We start from the raw sequence: 21,844 nt of genomic DNA on the forward strand, positions 1-21,844 counted from the left end.
AGCTGGACACCGGAGGGAGACTTGTACCCCCAAAGGGAGCAAGGCCCCCCCACCTTCAGCATCTGCAGTGACTTTCAGCCAGCACTGTAAAAGCAGGCGGGTTCTTAGATGTCTGGAAAACAGCGTAGAAACCCCGTGGTTAGCACAGAGAGCAGAAAGTTACAGCACGGTCCATCTGGGTCGGTCCAGACTCGCCCTCTGAACCCTCTTTTGTCCCAGGCCAGAAGCGTCTCCTCCTGCCCCCAGCAGCCCACACTTAACAACCTCACCTGGCCCCTCCCTAGCTCTTTGTCCTCCAGCTGGTCACACCCGGCTGGCTTCCTGCGGAGGGTTTGGCCATCCCTGGTCGTTAGTTGCTAGGTATGAAATGTTCGGGCAATTGGAGTGACCATTGCCTTCCCAGGCTCCACATGGGCAAGGGGGCCAGGCCAGGTATCAGTCACACCTGCAAAGAGTCTCTGCAAAGAGTAAACACCGTTCCCCCCCACACCTAGTTAACCATGCGCCACATAGGTGAAACTGAGGCACACACAATAGTCATCCAAAATATTATGAAAAATTCCCGCTTGGTCACAATAATACACGGCAATCACACCTCAATCTTCGTTTAATAAACTGAACACACTGAGCTCCTTAGCATCCATCGCTTTGCGAGAGGGTTCACGTCCCCTAATATTCTGATCTCGCATACCACAGACCTCTCATCCGTTAGGGATAGAACCTAGGAGTCCTGTCTCCCAGCTTCCCCCGCCCATTCTCACCACTAGACCCCAGTTCCTTACTGGAGCCAGAGATAGAACCAGCTCTAACCCTCTAGGCCCCACTCCCCTTCCAGAGCTGGGGATAGAACCCTGGAGTCCTGTCTCCCAGCTTCCCCCGTCCGCTCTAACCACTAGACCCCACTCCCCTCCCAGAGCTGGGGAGAGAATTCATGAGTCCAGACTCCCAGCCCCACATGGTTGTTATAGGGCTATGTTCTGAGTGCAAGTAGGTCATCAGAATGCAGATCCAGAGCAGTCCATGGGGGGCGGATGTGCGGGAAGGCAGAAGCAGAGCATTCTGGGGCGGGGCAGGGCAGGGGGGGCTATTATTTGGGGAGGTTGGGGCTGAGGCAGACATTGGCAGAGTTGCTCTGGTCCAGCCTGGCCCCAGCACCATCCCTCGCGTCCTCCATCATCTTCTTGTACTGGCGCTTGAAGAAGTTGAGCTGGTAGGAGACAGAGGGGAGAGATGGTGACAAGCAGACGGACACGTTGTGGGTCAGGGGGATGGGGTGTGGGACCCTCTCCCTGCTCCCACCCAGCTGGGAGAGCCACAGGCCCCGACCCCAGGGTGGTGGGGGAGGGGTCCAAGCCTGCCCCACTCACCTTGTAGAGGGCTGCGGTGATGAGAGCCAGCAGGACCATGCCCCCCACGCTGCTGCCCACAATGATGGGCAGGTAGTTATAGGCCTCAGAGCGCTTCACCAACGTCTGCACCTGGGGGAGAGGAGCTGTGAGATGGGGACCCAGGAGTCCTGGCACCATCACCCACCCCTGCTCTAAATCCCCAGACCCCACTTCCATCCAGAGCAGGGACAGGACCCAGGAGTCCTGGCTCCCAGCTCTAACCACTACCCGATGCTCTCTCTAACCCGGGCGCAGTCACTCTGGTACCTGGCGCTGGATGAATCCCTCCTTCTGGGTGTATTTCTTCTCCTCGTATTCAATCCGGGCCTCGCTCACCAGACTCACTTTCTGCTGCTGAGTCTGGAACAGAGAAATTCACCGTCCCTGACCAGAAATGACACAAACCAGCCCGGAGCATCATCCCAGAGGGACCCAGAGCAATTTACAGGCTGTTCACATAGGAGCAATCCCTTGCCCAGCACTGAGATGCAGCCAGCTCTGGGGAGGGGCTCAGGGGCTGTTCACACGGGGGGATCTCTTGCCTGGGGCCAGGAGGCAGAGGCAACTCTCGTACCTGGGAGACCCACTGGAAGCTGACGTTCCCTTTGATCATGAACTTCAACGGCTGCTGCAATTCCAGGGAGGTGATTCTGCACCAGATCTTCTTACAGGTGGCCACAGAGCAGTCCTGGGGCGGAAGGATATCGCCGGGTGAGGCGGGGGCGTGCAGGGGCTCAGCATGGCCATGAGGGTCTGGGTCTGTCTATAGCAGGGGTCCCTCCCCCAGCTCAGCCCCCCACTCGCTGTCTGTATTAGTGCATAGGGGAAGGGGCTGCTGGGACCCGCACCAGCCTGTACTCACCAGCAGGGGGCGCTCGCTCATCTGCTTCACAAGGTCCTTCGAACCGGGCGTTTCAGCCTCACTGGTGCACTGAGCCAGCTGGGGCTGGGGAGGGAGAGAGACACGGTGTTAACGGGGGTGGGAAGGGGACCCGGAGCCTTTCCCCTCTATGGGGCACTGGCTCTAATCCGGCCCTAGGACAGGGGACTGGCTGGTTTAGGGGGTGGGGACAGGGTGTGTTTCCCCCGTAAGCAGCCTGTCCCAGCAGGGGGCGCTGTAGGGCAGAGCCGGCATCACTGGGCCCAGCTCACACACACAAGGGCAGGGAGAGGCAGGTACCTTGGAGGGGACGACCTCAGAGGCGTCCCACACCCGGACCCCGCTCAGCTCCACGGGGAACTGGAACGTGACCGAGATGGGGACGCTTCGCTGCCGCAGGTTCTTGACCTGAAAGAAACAGACTCGTCACAGGGCACTGCAGGAAGAGAACCCAGGAGCTCTGATCCCCAGCCCCCGCTCTGACCCTCAGACCCCACTCCCCTGCCAGAGCTGGGGATAGAACCCAGGAGTCCTGGCTCCCTGCCCACCCCCAACCCTCTGTGCTCTAACCCTCAGACCCCACTCAGGCAATTCTATTCTATCCCCCTCCTCTGAGCCCTCCCCCCCTTTCCCCATCTCCCCCCTCACACTCTGTGCCGCCGGCCTCACCTCGTACCCATGTGTCACTGGCACACTTGTCCCTGCATCCTCGACAGAGAAGTTGACGTACTTGGTGGACTCCTCGAGGCTGGGGGAGGAAAAGGACAGAAGGGACGAGGGATAGGAGGGGGTGAGAGTAATGAAGAGTGACAGTGGGGTGTCATGTCCAGAAGGGGGCGCTGTGCTACAGGGAGCAGGGGGCTCAGTAGGGGGTGCTCTCCAACCTGTCCCCTCTGTCTCCGCACGGACCTACCTGGTGAGGATGACGAAGATGCCGTACTTGACCGGCAGCTCCGCCCGGTGAATCATGCGCTCGGTGATGGGGCCGCCATTGTCACTGGAGGGAGGGGAGGGCAAAGGAGAGAGATGTGAAGAGAAACAGCCAAGTAACTTTGCAGGGAGAATGCACCAGAGTCCGCTGCCCTGCACAATACTGCCCTGCATGAACTACCCATGCCCTGCACCCTAAGTCACTGTATTGCACCATACATCACAACTCTGGGTTACACACCACTGTCCTGCACTGCAATATATGTCACTGCAGAACGCCATATTCCATTGCACTGCACCAGACACCAGTGGTTCTCAAACTAGGGCCGCCGCTTGTCCAGGGAAAGCCCCTGGCGGACCGGGCCGGTTTGTTTACCTGCCGCGTCCGCAGGTTCGGCCGATCGCAGCTCCCACTGGCAGGGCCGCCCAGAGGATTCAGGGGGCCTGGGGTCTTCGGCGGAGGGGGGGCCCTTCCGCTCCGGGTCTTCCAGGCACTTCGCCGAAGACATGGAGCGGAAGGACCCCTTGCCGCCGAATTGCCGCCGAAGACCCGGAGCGGAAGAAGCACCGGCGGGTCCTTCACTCCGGGTGTGTTCGGCGGCACTGAAGGACCCGCCGAATTGCCACCACTGTGGGGCCCGGGGCAAATTGCCCCACTTGCCCCTCCCTCTGGGCGGCCCTGCCCACTGGCCGCGGTTCACCGCTCCAGGCCAATGGGGGCTGCAGGAAGGGCACCCAGCACATCCCTTGGCCCGTGCCGCTTCCCGCAGCCTCCATTGGCCTGGAGCGGCGAACCATGGCCACTGGGAGCCGTGATCGGCTGAACCTGCAGACGCGGCAAGTAAACAAACCGGCCTGGCTCTCCGGGGCTTTCCCTGAACAAGCGGCGGCCCTAGTTTGAGAACCACTGCCACACACCATTGCCCTGTCCTCCCGCATACATCACTGCACTGCACCATACTCCACTGGTCTGGGTTATGCATCACTGCGCCACAGTGCAGCCTAGGTTGCAGCACTGCGCCATATGTCGCTGCCCTGCACCATACTCTGCTGCAGTGCACCAAATGCCACTGCTCTGGTTTATACCCCACTGCACCACCTTGCAGTCTACGTCAGTGAGCTGCACCATAATCCACTGCGCTGCAGTGCACCATATGCCAGTGCTGTGGATTATACAGCACTGCATCACCCTGCAGTTTCCCTCACTGTACTGCAACATATTCCACTGCTTTGAGTACAGATCGCTGCACCACCCTGAAGTACAGGTAACTGTACTGTGCCACCCAGCCTTTCCCTGAGCGTACAGCGTTGCACAATGCCTCTCAGCGTGCGTCACTGCCCTGCACCACTGCACCGTGGCTGTCTGCTGTGGGGCAGTGTACTAGCCGGCATCATCAGCCCGCACGGTGCCTCATGCATTGGGCTGCATCACACGGCTCTGCCTGGCTTTATGGCATCTGCCACTCAGTGGTGCCACACATCCCCGGGCTGCACTGCCTCCTAGGCCACTGCGCGGCGGTGCCATCCATTCAATGGCACTGCGACTGGCATCACTGCCCTGCGCGGCACTGCCCCCCACACCATTGCATTTCACTGCACAGGCATTGTGGAACTGCCATCGCACCATCCATCACTGCAATGCGCATGCCTCACTGTATTGCACTGCAGCACACAGCACTGCACTACACCTGACGGCATTTCACTGGACCATGCATCACTGCACTAACCTGCAGTCTGCACCAGGCACCACCTACCATTGCCCTCCCCTACACATCAGTGGACTGAACCATGCACCACACCCCACTGCACTGCCCTACACACCTAGCCCTCTGCACTGCCTCCCACACTGCCCTCTGTGGCCTGCATGCCCCCCTCACCTGCTGGTTTTGGCTGAGATCTGCAGACTGTCCCCCAGATCGGCTTTGGGGGAGACATCAAAGGTGGCGATGAAAATGGCCTGGAAAACACATGTGGGGTGAGAGGGAGCCAGGCTCAGGGCCTGGCGAACTGGCAGAGAAAGCAGGGGATGGGCAGTGACAGGCTACTGAGCTGGGGGGTGGGCAATCCTACCTTGGCCCCGCTCCAGAAGATGGGGTGGTTGATGTGGCAGGTGCTGTTCCTCTGAGTCTGCTCCTCGGAGCCCACGGCCGAGCTGCACTTAATGACCATGGCCCTCCTGTTAGACTGAGCACAGGAAACCAGCCAGTGAAAGACAGGGCCCACAGCGCCCCCTGCTGAGCCCCTGCCCACCCCCTGCACCATCCCCTGTGTCCTGCCCTCCTTGTCGGCAGTGCTTGGGGGGTTTGGGTGGTACCTGGAGCAGCAGGACCCGGTGGTAGGACAGCGCGGCCGGGTAGAAGAACCGCACCATGGTGCTGTAGGAATTCTCCCCTTGGTTCTGGATGGAGACGGTGGTGTTGAGTTCGGGGGTGACCCCCACCATCAGGGTGCTCAAGCTAAGGGGGAGAGAAAGGGGTGAGCTTCCTCAGGGAGGGCAGTGCCCCAGCATCACTGCAAGCTTCCTCAAGACAGTGCCCAGCAGGGGAAACCAGTGCTGTGAGCGCCCTATAACAGTGCCCATATGGGAACCCCACGCAGCCCCTAATGCCACGCTGGGGCAGTGGTGCGAGCTTCTTATAAAAGGGCTGCCAGCTTCCTATATCGGTGCCCAGTGAGATGCCACGAGGAAATATGGGGAGATCTCCCGCTGGGTGTTGCAGATCTGAGGCCTGATCGAGCCGGACGGGGCCCACTGTGGAAGTTATCTGGGGGGGGAGGAGGGGGGAGGCAGGGGGAGGACTTACCCAGAGAAACTGAAGGAAATTGGTAGTTCATCAGTGCAGACACTGTCACTGCCGCAGTCCTTCTCAAACGGGAGCGAGGGCGAGATCCCAGGGGAGGTGGGGAAGGGAGCAGGGGTCAGGGTGGTTAGGAGGGGACGGGAGCAAAACTCAGCCAGCGTCGTCACCCATCAGATAATCTCAGTCGTCACCACCGCCCGCAATACAGTCTGAAACAGCCTCAGCAAGAACGCAACGGCTGCATTTGCCCCCCTACACTGTTCCCTGCACCTTCGCATTCCCAACCCGCCACCAGCACCCGGACAGTCGGAACGGACGCCGCTCACCAGCACCGTCACCAAGTGCCCCGCAACCGGCATCAACATCATCACAGTCTGAACTAACGCCACCCCCAGCGTTATAACAACCTCTGCCAGCGTACCCCCCGCTACAGTCTCCACCATCACTTCCACCACCACCGCCTGTGATAAAGGAAAGGGGGTGGGCGGTGGGGGGCAGCTCCCTTTTGTGGACACCCGGCCAGCCAGTGGCGATAAAATCCCTCTTCGTAGCTGTTCTCTAATTGCTCTGCCTGTAAAGGGTTAGAAAGTCTCACTGTTATGCACAGGGAAAAGGAAGTGAGTGGGCACCTGGCCAAAAGAGCCAATGGGAAGGCTCGAACTTTTTAAAATGGAAACGACTCCCCTTTGGTCTGTCTGTTGTTGTTCTCCCAGGGAGAGGCGGACAGGGCAGCAGTTAAGCTGTGAATAGCTTAGGCCAGGTATTAAAAACCATCAGTATCATACCTAGAAACTACTCATTTAAAACCCCAGATATGTAAGTGGATCAGGGAATGTCTAGGAAGACGCGATCAGGTTGATTCCTTTTATTTCTTTATGGCTTGTGGATTCCTCTGTGCTAACCCCAGGTGCTTTTGTTTTGCTGGTAACTTTTAAGCTGAACCTCAAGGAAGCAATTCTTGATTCTTAATTCTTGTAATTGCTCTTGTAAAAACTAGCAATCGCCTGAGTTCCCAGATGTGTTTTCTTTCTTTTTTTTATTAATAAAATTTAGCTTTTTTAAGAGCAGAATTGGAATTTTGTGTCTTAAGAGGTTTGTGCAGATGTTTAATTAGCCAGTGGCAACAGCTGATTTCCTTTTTTTCTTTCTCAGCGCTTCCCCGGAGATGGGGTGAAATGGCTTGAGGGTACCCCACAAGGAGGAATTTCCCAAGTGCACCTTCCTGGGCTCTCAAAGGGGTTCTGCACTTGGGTGGGGGCAGCCTCTACCCAGCCAAGGTCAGAGAGAAGCTGTAACCTTGGAGTTTAATACCAGCCTGGAGTGGCCAGTATCCATTTTTAGAATCCTTGCGGGCCCTCACCTTCTGCACTCAAAGTGCCAGAGCGGGGAATCAGCCTTGACACCTCCCATACAGTGTCAACCAACACTGTCACGATGACATAACCACCACAACCTCAGCCAACAGTGTAACCAACACCATTACAATCTCACCCACCACCGCTACCAACAGAAACAAGAGTTACCAGCACAGCCACTGCAACTACGACTAACCCGGTAACTAATACAATTACAATCTCTACCATAATAGAGTGTCAGTAGAGTCTGAAACAACAGTCACCAACCACTCACCCACAACAACCACCAACTACACTGTCGCCAACACCACTATAACCACCGCCACCCATCAGTGTCTTCTGTACCAACACAGTAACCAACAACACAACCATTACGACCTCAGCCGACACTGTCACCAGTACAATCTCAACACAACCACCACCACAAATACAACCTGCACCCCTACAAGCAACACAGCCACAACAACCTGAACCAATACTGCCACCGAGACCATTACAGTCTGAGGCAACATCACCCATACCATAATGACGACAACCTCCAACCATACTGTCACCAAGATCGCTACAATCTGAACCAACCCCTCCCAAACACAGCTACTTCAGCCTCAGCGAACGCCGTCACCAAAACCACTGCAGTCCTAACCAACAACATCACCAATAACACAACCAATGCAACCTCACCCAACGCTGTCACCCACATTACAATTTTACCCATCACCACAGAACATCCATTCAGGCTACTCCAGCCCTGCAACCACACCCACATCCGCTACAACCAATGCGGACACTGTCACAAGCACCATTGCCTGGCTCTGGCAGCCTTACCAAGCCTGAAGTCACCACGGTGGAGTCCTCGCTTAGGATGGGTCTGAGGCGATGGACAACGGCAATGGGCTCCCCCGTCAGGGTGTAGTTGAGACGCAGGGTGATGGGGGTCAGGGTGTCCTCTGGGCAGAGCTGGGGAGACAGAGAGACATGTCGGGCCCCTGAAGGGAAAGGGGGGCTGGGGGCTGGGTGGGACCCGGAGAGAGGTTTGTTCTCTGGGTGATTTGGGAGCAAGGGGCAGGGTGGGAGAGGCAGACACAGTAGGAGGGGAAGGGGTTAGGACCCCCCACACTCACAGGTAATGTTATCTGGTATGTCTCACATCTCGTCTCGATGCCGAGCCGCAGTTCCCTGCTCAGGATGGGGCCACTGGAGACGAAGGTGGCTCGGATCTTCATCTGCCCGGGGTCCAGGGCCAGGCTGTACTGGATGGTGCTGGAGATCCTGTTGCCTACGAGGGAGGGGAAACGAGGGACAGAGAGAGACTGAGAGCGGGACCATCAAGGGGAAATGGGACATGGGGGCCTTTCCCCCCTAGGGGGTGCTGGCTCCGATCCAGCCCCAGGAGACTGGCTGTCTTAGGGGGGAGGGGAGCGGGGGGTGGGTTTGGTCAGACCTAGGCTGTCCATGGTGCCCTTAGTGACGGTGAAGCAGACCTCTGCCCTGCTGGCCTCCGTGTTGAGCTGCTCCTGCCCCTGGCAGTTGAAGGCTGAGGTTGGGATCGTGTGGGGCTGGAAGCTGATGGAGACCCCGACTCTGAGCACCGGCCGGGACCTGCCATGGGAGGAACAGAACCGTCACCCAGCTGCTCTCTGCAATGGGGCCAGGCCCCCTCCCTCCCCTGAGCCTCCTACCCAGCACCCCAGAGAGATGGGTTATGGACATGCAGCTTTGCTAGAGGAGATGCTGGGGGGCAGAGAAGGGAGCAGCAGAGCTGTCATTGTGCCATTCTCCAGCAGGGGGCAGCAGTCACACACACACACACACACACACACACACACATGCACTGGTGCTGTCTGAGACTGCCATGTGGCAACGACACAGAGTAACTCACCTCAGCAGCAGGACCTGCCCTTGTGCCCCCACCGCGATGTCTGTCAGTCCGTCCCCCGTCAGGTCTGTCCCGCCACTGACGGCCTGGCCAAAGTAGTGCAGCCTGCTGGGAAACAGCGACCCCTCTATGCGCTGTGGGGCAGAGAGAGCAGTAAGGGGGGGGAAGGGGCGGCTGTACTGTACAATGGGCACTAGGGGGCAGCGGAGGGTGAGGGGTGGGAAAGGGGCGGCTGTACTGTATAATGGGCACTAGGGGGCAGCAGAGGGTGAGAGGTGGGAAAGGGGCGGCTGTTCTGTACAATGGGCACTAGAGGGCAGCGGAGGGTGAGGGGTGGGAAAGGGGCGGCTGTACTGTATAATGGGCACTGGGGGGCAGTGGAGGGTGAGGGGTGGGGAAGGGGCGGCTGTTCTGTACAATGGGCACTAGAGGGCAGTGGAGGGTGAGGGGTGGGAAAGGGGCGGCTGTACTGTATAATGGGCACTAGGGGGCAGCGGAGGGTGAGAGGTGGGGAAGGGGCGGCTGTACTGTACAATGGGCACTAGGGGGCAGCGGAGGGTGAGGGGTGGGAAAGGGGTGGCTGTACTGTACAATGGACACTAGGGGGCAGCGGAGGGTGAGAGATGGGGAAGGGGAGGCTGTTCTGTATTTTTTCTATTAATTTTGTATTGATTTTTTAAATATATATATAGAAATACTAACCGAAATATACACAAATTATTCATAATACATAAATGTCTCAATATATTAACCATTTGACGTCTATCCTCAGCTATACTTTTAACATATAACTATATAGTTTATTACTGGTTAAACTGTTAATCAATTTCTTGCAATACATAATTTAGAAACAAACAAATTTGGCTTATAAAATTCAGCTGGTTAAAGAAAAAATGTTAATATAAGATTAAAGAATAGAAGCAAAATTCAGAGGAGGGAGCATAGACATGGAAAGAGACGGAACTGGGCAGGAAGGGGCGGGGGAAGAATGGTTTTAATAGGATCATTCAGATACCTATAGGAAAGCATCCCATATCTCGGAGAAGTTTTCTTGGATATTGCTATTACATAGATAATTCTTTCCAGGGTGGCCAAGCTTACGAGATCTATGATCCAACTTTTAATGGTTGGTCGCTTTTCGGATTGCCATTTGTGTACGACTAGTCTTTTAGCCACTGTTACTGCTCTGCTCAGACAAAGCAGATTGAGGGACGTGATTGCCAGCAGATAGAGGGACGTGATCGTTCCCCTCTATTCGACATTGGTGAGGCCTCATCTGGAGTACTGTGTCCAGTTTTGGACCCCACACTACAAGAAGGATGTGGAAAAATTGGAGAGAGTCCAGCGAAGGGCAACAAAAATGATTAGGGGACTGGAACACATGACTTATGAGGAGAGGCTGAGGGAACTGGGATTGTTTAGTCTGCGAAAGAGAAGAATCAGGGGGGATTTGATAGCTGCTTTCAACTACCCGAAAGGTGGATCCAAGGAGGATGGATCTAGACTATTCTCAGTGGTAGCAGATGACAGGATAAGGAGTAATGGTCTCAAGTTGCAGTGGGAAGATTTAGGTTGGATATTAGGAAAAACGTTTTCACTAGGAGGGTGGTGAAACACTGGAATGCGTTACCTAGGGAAGTGGTGGAATCTCCTTCCTTAGAAGTTTTTAAGGTCAGGCTTGACAAAGCCCTGGCTGGGATGATTTAGTTGGGGATTGGTCCTGCTTTGAGCGGGGGGTGGACTTGATGACCTCCTGAGGTCCCTTCCAACTCTGATATTCTATGATTCTATGATTCTATGAAAGTGTTTTCAGATTTATTCAACACAGCTGGTAATACAATTTAATTTTTTTAGGAAAAATTAACTCTGCAATTCAGTTCTGCCCTAAACTTATGAGAATAGGAACATTCCCACAGCAGGGGCGGCTGTACTGTATAATGGGCGCTAGGGGGCAGCGGAGGGTGAGAGGTGGGAAAGGGGCTAATGGCCACAAGGGGCCCCTGGGGCCCCTGTAACAACCCTTCAGGACTGTGTGTTGACCCCACCTCCCAGGGGCTGGGCTCACCTGTCTGTACTGGGGTCTGAGGCCTCTCTTTTCCCCATGGAAAATGTACAAGGCCCCGCGATTGTCATTCTCCGTGGGAGCCCCAATGGCCACATCTCTCCATCCGTCCCCACTGATGTCCCCGATTTCCGACATGCTGGCCCCGAAGCGCCCGAACGGCTGCCCCGTCTGCCCCTGCAGTGTTCTCCTACACCTCAGCGTCACCCCCTGCAGGCCAGATTCAAAGAAGCACATGGAAAATGGATCAGCATCGACTGTGAGGGTCGGTGCCCCCTACTGAGCCTCCCCATGCCTCTCCCAGCAACAGAGCACCCTCTAGTGCTGAACTGGGGACAGCATGCACTGCTAGGTGAGCGCACCCTCGACTGAGCCCCCCACCCTGCTCCCTGGAGCACAGTGCCCAGGTATCACGGTGTTTATTTTCAAAATATCCCAGCCCCACAGCAGCCCAGGTAAAACGTGACTCCCAGGCCATCCATCTTTCCCGTGGCCCCGCTTGTCTCTCCTACCTGCCGGCTAAACGAGCAGATATAGACGCGCCCTCCATTCAGAGGCGTATAGTACGTGGGGGCTCCGATTAGAACCAGGTCCGTGTTCCCATCTCTGTCAAGGTCCACAGCGCACAGCGTACCCCCGAAATACGAGCCGACCTGGAGGGACAGAGAAGTCACTCCTCCATTTTAATCACTTCCTCCGTCTTCTCCCACTGGGTCCCTCACTCCCCACCCTGCTGGGGGCAGGATTCAATCCCCATGTTCCTTCCATCCTCACCCTCACCCACCCTTTACACCCAGCTCCTGCCGTCAGTTTTCTTTCTAAGTGAACACACAGGCCGAGGTCGGCAGCCTCTTTCAAAGCTGCTGAATGCTCACTGTGATGCATTTCATTTTCGAGGCCGTGCTTGCAAAAGTAGCCTTGATTCACTGAGCCACTCTGACTAAGTCACTGTTATCAATTCTGTTCAGCTGGAAGGTACCGGCAGTTAGACCTTCGAGAAACGTATAGCGTTAGTTGAGGGGCAAACAATCCTTTTCAGACACCGTCCATGTGATCAGCCATGTTTTAACCCTGTCTGAGTCTCTTCATAATAGTCTTATGAGTTCTGTCTAAGGCCTGGTCTACACTAAACGTTATAGCTACGTTTCTCGGGGGTGTGAAAATCCACCCCCCTGAACAACGTAATTAAAACTACCTAACCCCAGTGTAGTCAGTGCTAGACAGAGGTGGGTTACCTAAGCCAATGGGAGAAGCACTCCTGTTGGCGTAGGTAGCATCCTCACGGCTGCAGGGTTTTCAGTGTAGACAAGCCGTAACTGAATGTAAGAGCAGTGGGATACTGGAGAGATGCTGACCGTCAGCTGCGGTGCAGTTCTCTAAACCAGTCAAATTTATCCCCTGCCTGAGTCTTTCTGATTGAATCGTTCCTGAGGGTGAAGCCAAACACATGGTGTCAAAACCTTGCAGGCTTCCTCCAGTCCCGCACGAGTCCCCCACAACCATACCCACACATGCTCCACATTGTCTGTAATGCTCCCCACACCTGCTCCCCCTGCAGCTCCCATCTGGGTGTCCATTCCCCGCCATTGGTATCCCGGCTGAACAGGACGACTTTGCCGGCGTGTTGATAGCGAGGGGCCCCGACCATGTAGCTGCTCTGCCCATTGGCTGTGATGACCTGAGACGAATAACCTCAAAGGAAGAGAGGGACGTGGGGAGGTGAGATGGGAAACAGCCCTACAACAGTGCTGCACAGGGATCCCTTGCCCCGAACTGAGATGCAGCCACCTCTGGGGCGGGGCGCGGGGGCTGTTTAAATAGGTAAGGGAAGCTCGGTGGGTTTGTTCTCACCGAGATAAGCATCATTCATGTCAGTGGAGGTTCTGGATACGTTGATGAAGCTCGGCTGCCCGCCGCTCCCGTACAGGTATATCCCGCCGGACCAGTCATAGGCTCCCACCGCTCCCAGCACAGGCCCGTCCTAAACCGACAGGGACGGCAAAGGGGACCGATTACAGGGAATGGACAAGACAGGGAATATTTACGAGACCTCCCCACCATCTGCAGCACAGTGTGGCTTAGCATGGCACTGGGGACTGCCAGGGGAGACAGCGCCCCCGACTGAGGCCCCGGCTGGCAGGACAGCGCCACTCTCAGGCACCGTGGGAAAAGCACCGCCCACGCTGCTCCTCCAGCTCTCTGGGCTAATAAAGGGCCATCTGCCTTTCAGGGACTAACCCAGCCTGATGCTACTTAGGCTGGAAGATCCATCAGGGCCCCAGCGCACGTCAGCGTGGGACACACCCTGGGGACAGGCGTCACTCACAGGGGACAGCAGGGAGCTGAATCCTTCCTGGGACATCTCCAGCTGGAAGGAGCTGCCGCTCTGGGACTGGGTGCCTGGGGGGAGAGACAGACAGACAGATACGGGAAAGACCATCATAGATGATAAAGGCCTGATGTCCCATTTCCTGAGCCAGCCCTTCTCCCCACCTCGAGGCTGGATTGGACCCAGCACCCCCTTGAGAAAAGGACCCATGTCCCATTCCTCAACCCCTTGCGCCAGCCAGTCTCCTGTCCGGGGGCCCCTGGATGAGAATGGCATCAGGGGCATTTAGGGAGGAAGATTAATGGATACATGTTGAATGGGGAAAGAGAGAATATTTGGGGCCTATTTGAGCTCTGGATTCCCAGCAGCTCCCCGTCCCATCTCGGCCTTGAAAACCCACTTCTAGTGCCCCAGACCAGTGCGGCCCCTCCCGCAGCTCTGGTACCTTCGATGGCAAAGATCTTCTCCTGCAGCTGGTTCTGGATGCCCTGGAGGGCGTCGAAATTGTCCACCCGGAAGACATGCTTGTCAGTGGGCTCAGAGGCGATCTCCTGGAGCTCCCATTGGGCAGCAGCCCTGGAGAAGGCCTTGCCGACCTTCAAGGGATGGAGCAGAGTGCAGGGGAGGCCAGGGCGTAGGCGTCAGTCACAGGCCAAGAGCCTGGGCGAATACCCTCCTGCCCCAAGCCCTGCTGGGGCCTCGAGAGACACGGTCAGCCAGCACCATGTGCCGCTCCGGGGTGTGGGCATGGGGTGCACTGGAGCTGTGCTGTGACAATCCACACACTAAGGCCAATCATTGGTCCAATACTTCTTCCCCAATGGGATAGTAGATGCCGTGCACTAGCTGACATAAGGGTTGAGTGACAGGTCAGCTTGGGGAGGACCAGAGCCATTGTTTGAGCCCCAAGTGTGTGCAGAAAATGAAATAACAGTATTGAGAACAGGGTGATTTTGTCAAATCCTGGGTCTGTGGGAGAATGTGTCCCAGCAACCCCAGGGTCAGGTCACCCCACGTGTGGATCACTAACCCTACCCTGCATCCCCTGGAAGCACACGAAGTTCAAGGCCATTGGAGTGGGCATGTGGATTGGAGGGCAGTGAGAATACCCCACCTTTGACTAGACAACGCTTCGCAACCTGACCAATAGTGGACACAGGGAACAGCCTTTAACGAGATACAATCTGCCGCTCAGTCTGGCAAGTGAAACTCCAGCTCTGCTATAGCGCTGTACCCTGGCTCAGTTACAACCTGGCTTCCGTTTGTCTCCCCGGCCTCTGTGCCGGTGCCCTCCCATGCTTGATTGTACTGCCCACTGCCCCCGCCTCCCACACCACCACCATGTCCCTGGACAGGGCTCAGATCCCTACTAGTTCTCCACACAGCCACGGCTCACCCCGATGGCGTAGCAGATGATCCCAGCTCTCTCAGCCTCGGGGATGGCGTCTGAATAAGAAAGCGGGTCTCTGTATTTCTGCCCATCTGTGATCACAATGAGAATCTTGGTGGCCTTATCCCGAGCGCCTCTCCCAGAGGTGAACAGCTCCCGCCTGGAAAAGGGGGGGTGGGGAACGCCTGGGAGGGTTATTGGTATGTAATAACACGTAGCGCTCGTCCACTGCTTTGGCATTGCAGATCTCAAAGTCCTTCACAAAGGAGGTCAGTGTCATGTCCCCATTTTACTGATGGGGAAACTGAGACACCGGGAGGGGCTGTGACTTGCTTAAAGTCACAACGCAACAGAGGCTCAGAGCTGGCAATCGAACCCCGGAGTCCTGGCTCCCAGCATCCCCACCCCACTCTAACCTACTAGCGCCCACTCGCCTCTCACAGCTGGGGTAGAACCCAGGAGTCCTGAGTCCCTATCCCTTAACTTGCATGTCCTTGCTGCCCATTCCCTGTGGAGTCAGCACGGGGAGCAGGGCAACACCTACACCACTTTCCGGATGGCGGTGGCTGTGTGCGTCGCTCCCGTGAGCTGTGTGACTGCCCTGACAAGGTCATCGGGGTCGCGACTCCTACTGTACTGGAAGAAGTCGAAGTGCTCTCTAAATCTGTGCGAGTACTGCATGAGGGCGAACTGCAGGAGGAGGCAGGGAAGAAGAGAGAAAAACAACCCCAGGGGTGAAGGGTAAGAAAAGCAGGCATCGGACTCAGTTAACGGCTGGGGCAGGCAGTCGGGATGTTGCTGGTTCTGCGGGAATTTTTTCCTGGTTTTGGATGCAAAATCCATCGCTGCTCCCTGCAGCACAGCGCCCCCTAGCGCCACACTGGGGCACTGGGGTCAGCCGTGACTGGGAGTTCGCCCTCAGGCAGTACTCAGGGTAAGTAGGGTTCATCTTCTGCCCGTTGCCTGTGTATCGGTGCTGCGGAAACGAAGTTTTCTGGTTTGATGCTGCCCGAGCTGTCGACGAGGAGCGCTATGTCTGTGGCACGCCTGGGGCACTCTGAGAGGGACGGGAAAGAAATACGTCCTGACTCAACTCCACCAACATGGAGAAAACTCAGTGGAAAGAGCTAGACCAGATCAAAGGGCCCATCTTGCCCGGTCCCCCCCTCAATCGGTGGCCCCTTGGGGCTGCCCCATACCTGCCAGGGTGTCCAGGATGCGCTGGAGCTGCCGGAGGCTCTGGTCCAGGAGGAAGCAGTAGCCGTTGACGTACATGTTCTTCCCACAGGCCCGGTGCACCGTGGGGCCGCAAACCTGGGGCACGAGAGAGGGATGGGGTCACTGGGCACTCCCTGAGGAGAGCACGGGGGGTGAGGGGAGTCTGCTTCCTCCATGGATATGCAGGGAAAGTCCCCACCAGGGGAACGATCCCCATGGGGCAAACAGGACTCCAGGACCCAGCACCTGCCTTCCAGAGATGGGACGGGGGACATCACCTAGTTACCACGCTCCCTGCTACGGCCGTGCCCAGTCACTGTCCCCAGAGTGACATCGCCCAGTTACCCCCATCCTTCACAATGTCATCGCACAGTCACTGTCCCCATGGCGATGTCACCCGGTCACCCCCCTCCCTCACAACAGGACATCTCAGTCACTATCTTCACGGCGATGGTCTCCTCCTCCCTGCTGTTCCAGTGCACCGTTCTGGGTCCCACCATCCCCCAGACAAACATCACACCCTCGCTGTATTCACCCCATTGTTATCTTGTTACCATCTTCTGCACAAGGCCATGGCCCACCCATGCTAGTGGTTAGCACCTGCCTACACACGCACTGTCATCCATCCCTCACATGGTAACAATGCCATGTTCCGGTGACGGTGACATCATCCGGGGACCACTCTCTATTTGCGCACATCAGCTCTTGTTGTGGTAAGATCACCCGCTCCTGTGATATCAGCCCATCCCCTCCTGGTGACAGCAGCACACAGGCCCTCAAGTCCTGTGGTAACATGACCCATCTGGCGTGTGGTGGGTGCGCAGCCATCCCGCTCCCATTGCTGGGGGGAGGAGAATCCCGTGGAATTCTGGGGGACAGGGGCAGAGACTGACCCAGCCCCTGGGTACAACCCACAGACCGAGCCGCTTCCCCACCCCAAGGGGCGGTACCCACCAGAAGATTGGAGCCCCGGGCAGCCAGAGACAATCCGAGGGACATGTTCACGGCATCGGGGGGCCCTGAGAGGAGAAACACGCCAACACCAGGCGTGAGAAACACGCCAACACCAGGCATGAGAAACCTTGTCATTGGATATGTTTAGTCCTGCATATCTCTGAGTCATTTCGTACCCCCTCTCCTTTGTGCATCGCCCCCCACACACACTGGGGGGAAGTGATGGCAAATTGTTGCATGGAAATTAGAACCCAGGAGTCCTGATTCCCAGCCTCTCCTGCTCTAACCCACTAGACCCTACTCCCCTCCCTGACCTGGGGATGGAACCCAGGTGTCCTAGCTCCCAGATCCCCTGTGCTAGCCCCCTGGACCCCACAGCACAGGGTGCCCCTACTCTGGATGGGGATCTCCTGGCAGCGTCTGGAGCCTGGGTCGCACTTGTAGACTTTGCCGATTTCATTCACGTCTCCCATCTGCAGCGGGGCCCCGACAAGCAGGCTGTGGGGGAGAGAGCAGAGGGAGGCTCAGGGGATGCCCCGTCACCCCTGGATGGTGAGGCCCAGGCAGGGCAGCCCAGCCAGATGGACCTCTCGTGGGTGTATATGAGGCATGTTACTGGAGGGCTCTGAGCCTGTGTTCAGCCCTTATCCCCCAGCACCGGCACTCCCGAACTGCACCATGCTCTGCCCGAACCCCCTGGCTGCTTCCTGGAAAGTGATGGGTCCCGCCACATCCACGCTGAATTCACAGCTCGGTGCCAGCACTGCAGGGGTTAAACAGCCACATATTAGCTTTCTCCATTGAGAAGGGGCCACTGGTGGGGGCTGAGGGGCCAGCCCCTCCTGGCTGTGGGACTGATTTCGAGCCCCCCGCTGTAACTCCACTCCCCTCCCAGAGCTGGGGACAGAACCCAGGAGTCCTGAGAGCCCAGGTGCTCCCACGCCCCTTCCCGAAGTTTAGGCAATGAGCTGGTGCGCGCAGGGCCCCAGCTTTTCCCCACCTCACCGGCTGGCAACTCACCTGTGCCCAGGTAAATGAGCAGCCGCAAGGGGTGCATCCTGGGAAGCTGGAGGTGGGCTGACTGCTGGGAGCGGTGTCCTGGGAGGTTTGAGGGCACTGCTGAGGAAGCAGCTGAGTGCCGAGGAAAGAGAATTGATATCGGTGCCTTGCAAAGGGAGAGAGAGGACAGGACTCAGCTAAACTGAGTGAGACAGCCACCAGTGACACTGACAGACACGGGCACGTACAAACTGCACTGAGCCAGACAGTCACAGGGAGAGAAAGACAGACCCACACCTACACCAAGTGCTCGGCTGCAGGAGAAAGTCATTCATGACCAGGAATACACGTACACTGAGCGACAGCTAGAAGGTTACCCCTTTGATGCTGACGTAGGCAAAGTTTTTCCACCCAGCCGGCCCCTCGCCTGATCCAGCCGGGCCCCTGGCCCCCCACACGCTGGGTGAGTTGAGTGCAGGGTCTCACCTCACTTGGCTCATATGCCGCTCCTAAACCAAGTGTAAGGGCACTGTTGTCCCCTTACGAAAACTCGGGGTGGGGGGTGGTTGGCTAGCTCCCAGTACCAAGAGAGAGGGGAGGGGTGGATGGGAAATCAGGACCCTGAGACTGACAGTCCCCAGGAACAACGGGCAGAAGCCAATGCTCCAGGTTAGACTTATTGACGGGGGGCCAGGTTAATCAGGGAGTCAGGAGGGTCCCGTCCTCTGTGTGAGCTGGAATTGCCTGGGTCAGACAGAGTGGGGCCGAGCCAAGGAGAGAGCAGGGGCCCGAGTTGATCTGGGGAGCAGAGCTGGGCCAGAGCCAGAGGGGCCAGAGAAGCAGCCCAGGGAGCTGGAGGCAGAGCAGCAGCATCAGGGCTGAGGCAGAGCGGTGGAGCTGGAGCTGGGGCTGGAGCAGTTCGGAGCCAGGTGCGGGGAGCAGCTGGGGAGAGAGAACCTGGGCAGCCGGCCCAGCACAGGGAAATGCCCCCCAGCCAAGGTGCCCTGCAGGCCAGACTTGGAGGGGGATCATAACCGTGATGGGGCAGGGGCGATGCTGGGCAGAAGGGTCCTGCCACCTAGAGCCTGAGGGCGTGTGGCCACTGACAGTGTCTGACCCACGGCATCCCTGTAGCACAGCCAGGGCCTGGGCAGGAGGCCTGGGACTTGTGAGGAACAGACTGTGAACTTCCCCTACCTTCCAGAGACGCTGGTTGTGGTGTCCCCGTGCCCCGGAGCGGGGTGACAGGTTTTCCTTTAACCTTTCCCGTTTTTTCCTTATTTTTTTTAATTGGTTGCTGTTTAATTGATTGCTGTTTAATAAACTACACTTGCTTTGAACTGTATGTAATGATCAGGGGGTCAGGGAAGCCTCCAGTTCAGAGAGCATCCCGGAGTGGGGACACCCTGACAGGATACAGACCTGTAGGCCTCTTGCGTTACAGCTCTTGCATATAGTGCATAGATTGTGCCGCAGAATGGGAAGCGGTCAGGTCAACAGTAATTTCCCCCACAAGACTAAGCAGAGTTTGAATCAAACAGACTCTCACCCCACTGGATGTTACAGGCAGCTCTCAGTATTCAGACTGAACTCCCTTCCAGCCTGGGACCAATCTCCCTAGTTCAAAGTCTTTATCTGCCAGACGGTCTTCCAGGTGTTGAGATGTCACAGGAGCATGATCCCTTAATAAAGTGAATTTTTTTTTTTGTTACACAAATAGAGTTTAAGTCGCTTGACAGCCCAGACAATGACATAGAACTTTTTCAATGACAGCATAATTTTGGTCAGTGGGGGTGTGAGGATAACTATAGTAGACATGGTGAGGTGTTGGGACATGATGATCATAGGGCCATGGATGCAACTTTCGTGAGTTTTGCAAAACTATGTCCCTTCTCCGCTCTAGTCATCAATCGCTGGAGCTAGGCTAATGCATGCCTCCACTTGCTCTCGTAACCCTCTGACCTTTCTCTAGCTCAAATGCACTTTGCAGAGCTCTTTGCACATCTGGCTCAGCTGCCCTTTGTCTGAGATGGGGAGCTGCTTATGTTTTCTTTTATCACCACAAACAGCTTTGGTCGGAGAGCACAAAGAGGAGGGAAGTGCCACGACCACAAACGCGATGCTGCGGATGTGCGGCATCCCAGGTTTGGAACTGGCCTCATGCATGCAGCAGATATGCCTTCCTCAAGGGCAGAGGAAAGAGAAGTTTAAATATAGAGACCAGTTCTTGGTGTTTGTAAGAAACGAGCAAGAGCTGGTGCGAGATAGAGACTGATGGGGAGAGAAATTGAGGCTGCTACAAAAGGGGTACCAGATATAAACTCCGTTTATACTAGATCCAGCGTCCGCTCCTGCCATGCCTCACCTCAGAGGTAGCTGCATTTCAGTACCAGGCATGGGATCCCTAGGAACAGCTGGAGATCTCAGTTCTGGGTGATACATCCCTGTATGAACAGCCTCCACACCCCACATCAGAGGCGGCTGCATCTCAGTGCCAGGCAAGGATCCCTGTATAAACAGTCCTCATGCTGCAGCCCAGAGGTGGTAGCAACAGGTGGAAATTTTAAGGCAAAAGGTGGAGTTCAGACAAGGCCAGAGAGAGAGAGAGATGTAGAAATAGGGAAACGCAGAGTTCAGAAATTAGTGAGTCATCCTGGTTTAAAACTTCCCCTATTATAATCTGGAACCCAGCCCGGGGGCCATGCACCCCACTGCCCCCAGAGCCAAATCAGCACAGCATGGAAGAAAGGGAAGTGGTAAAACCACAGCTTGAGTTTTTTGGAAGAGGATTAGGCTCTGTGGGCCCATCTTTCTTATCCTCATGCCTGTCAACCTGCACAAGAACAAAGCACTTTCCAGGCTGTGCATTTATACAGGGATCCCCCAGCCAGCACTGAAATGCAGCTGCTTCTGGGGTGGGGCACAGGGGCTTTTTATACAGGGATCCCTCACCCAGTGCTGAGATACAACTGGCTCAATTCAATAATTCTTTGTTGATACGCTAAGCTATACAATGGCTAGACTTGGCTTAAGCTAAAAGCATTTACGTATGCTAGGCTGTGGCACTTGACCCAGATAATGGACTAGGCCAATTTCTAACCAGAAATTGAACCAAAGGGGCCTCCGGAAAAGTCCCTAGCTGTCCATTATATGAACCCTACCCTGCAAAAGTCCGTAGTCAAAATGCTGCCATAGCAAACTACAGATCTTGATAATAACAAGGTGTGTCAGCACTGTGCTAATTATGAAGCTGTCTTTCAATTATCCCTTATAAGACTTTATTAATAATACTTGAGTGGTGAAAAAAAAACTAATAAGGAAGTGCATCCTGTGGCTTGGATTTGGACCTATATAAGACTGGTGTTATAGGGGCAGGGGTGAGAGAGACTAGGGTGGCACCTGCGTGTGACTATCTCTGTCTCCCTCTCCCTGCATGCTTGTATTCAATAAAAGGCCTCAGACTGTTTGAACCAAACCGATGGTGTGACTCTTTTTCCACAACAATTTGGGGGGCTCGTCCGGGATCCACCCTATATCATCCATGACTAGAGGACTGCAGGCCGTTTCCCTCTGAACCCAAGGAGCCATGTGAAAGGTAAGGGACCGTTTAAATCTCTATACTGGGTTTTCGGTGGAAAACTGACTGTAGGCTCTGGAATTGG

The 21,844-nt window shown here is 56.0% G+C and overlaps 1 protein-coding gene across 1 annotated transcript; it reads right to left on the reverse strand.

Moving 5' to 3' along the window:
• Positions 1-984: 984 nt before the first annotated feature.
• On the reverse strand, positions 985-16,320 carry LOC141988598 (integrin alpha-X-like). The gene is made up of 25 exons (XM_074954448.1): positions 16,211-16,320; positions 15,556-16,068; positions 15,018-15,171; positions 14,067-14,217; positions 13,619-13,692; positions 13,144-13,273; positions 12,836-12,984; positions 11,805-11,945; positions 11,296-11,502; positions 9,234-9,364; positions 8,796-8,953; positions 8,476-8,630; positions 8,184-8,311; positions 6,003-6,080; positions 5,513-5,654; positions 5,269-5,382; positions 5,076-5,155; positions 3,182-3,265; positions 2,938-3,016; positions 2,569-2,676; positions 2,251-2,334; positions 1,963-2,076; positions 1,656-1,748; positions 1,368-1,478; positions 985-1,207 (listed from the first exon to the last, which is right to left on the reverse strand). Exons 2-25 carry the CDS (start codon positions 15,852-15,854, stop codon positions 1,088-1,090), a joined length of 3,084 nt encoding a protein of 1,027 aa, XP_074810549.1. The 5' UTR covers positions 15,855-16,068; positions 16,211-16,320; the 3' UTR covers positions 985-1,087.
• Between the last annotated feature and the right edge of the window lie 5,524 nt (positions 16,321-21,844).

This window comes from Natator depressus, chromosome 6 (assembly GCF_965152275.1).
Source record: "Natator depressus isolate rNatDep1 chromosome 6, rNatDep2.hap1, whole genome shotgun sequence".
Classification (NCBI taxonomy): Eukaryota; Metazoa; Chordata; order Testudines; family Cheloniidae; genus Natator; species Natator depressus.

What these genes read in the sequence shown, in the direction of transcription:
- LOC141988598 (XM_074954448.1), bottom strand. Translation starts at nt 15,854, where the DNA reads ATGGATTTTGCATCCAAAACCAGGAAAAAATTCCCGCAGAACCAGCAA. An exon ending in GAAGATCTTTGCCATCGAAG is followed by an intron (nt 13,693 to 14,066) that starts GTACCAGAGCTG and finishes CTCTCCCCCCAG; the next exon opens with GCACCCAGTCCCAGAGCGGC. An exon ending in TCTTCTGGAGCGGGGCCAAG is followed by an intron (nt 5,156 to 5,268) that starts GTAGGATTGCCC and finishes TGTGTTTTCCAG; the next exon opens with GCCATTTTCATCGCCACCTT.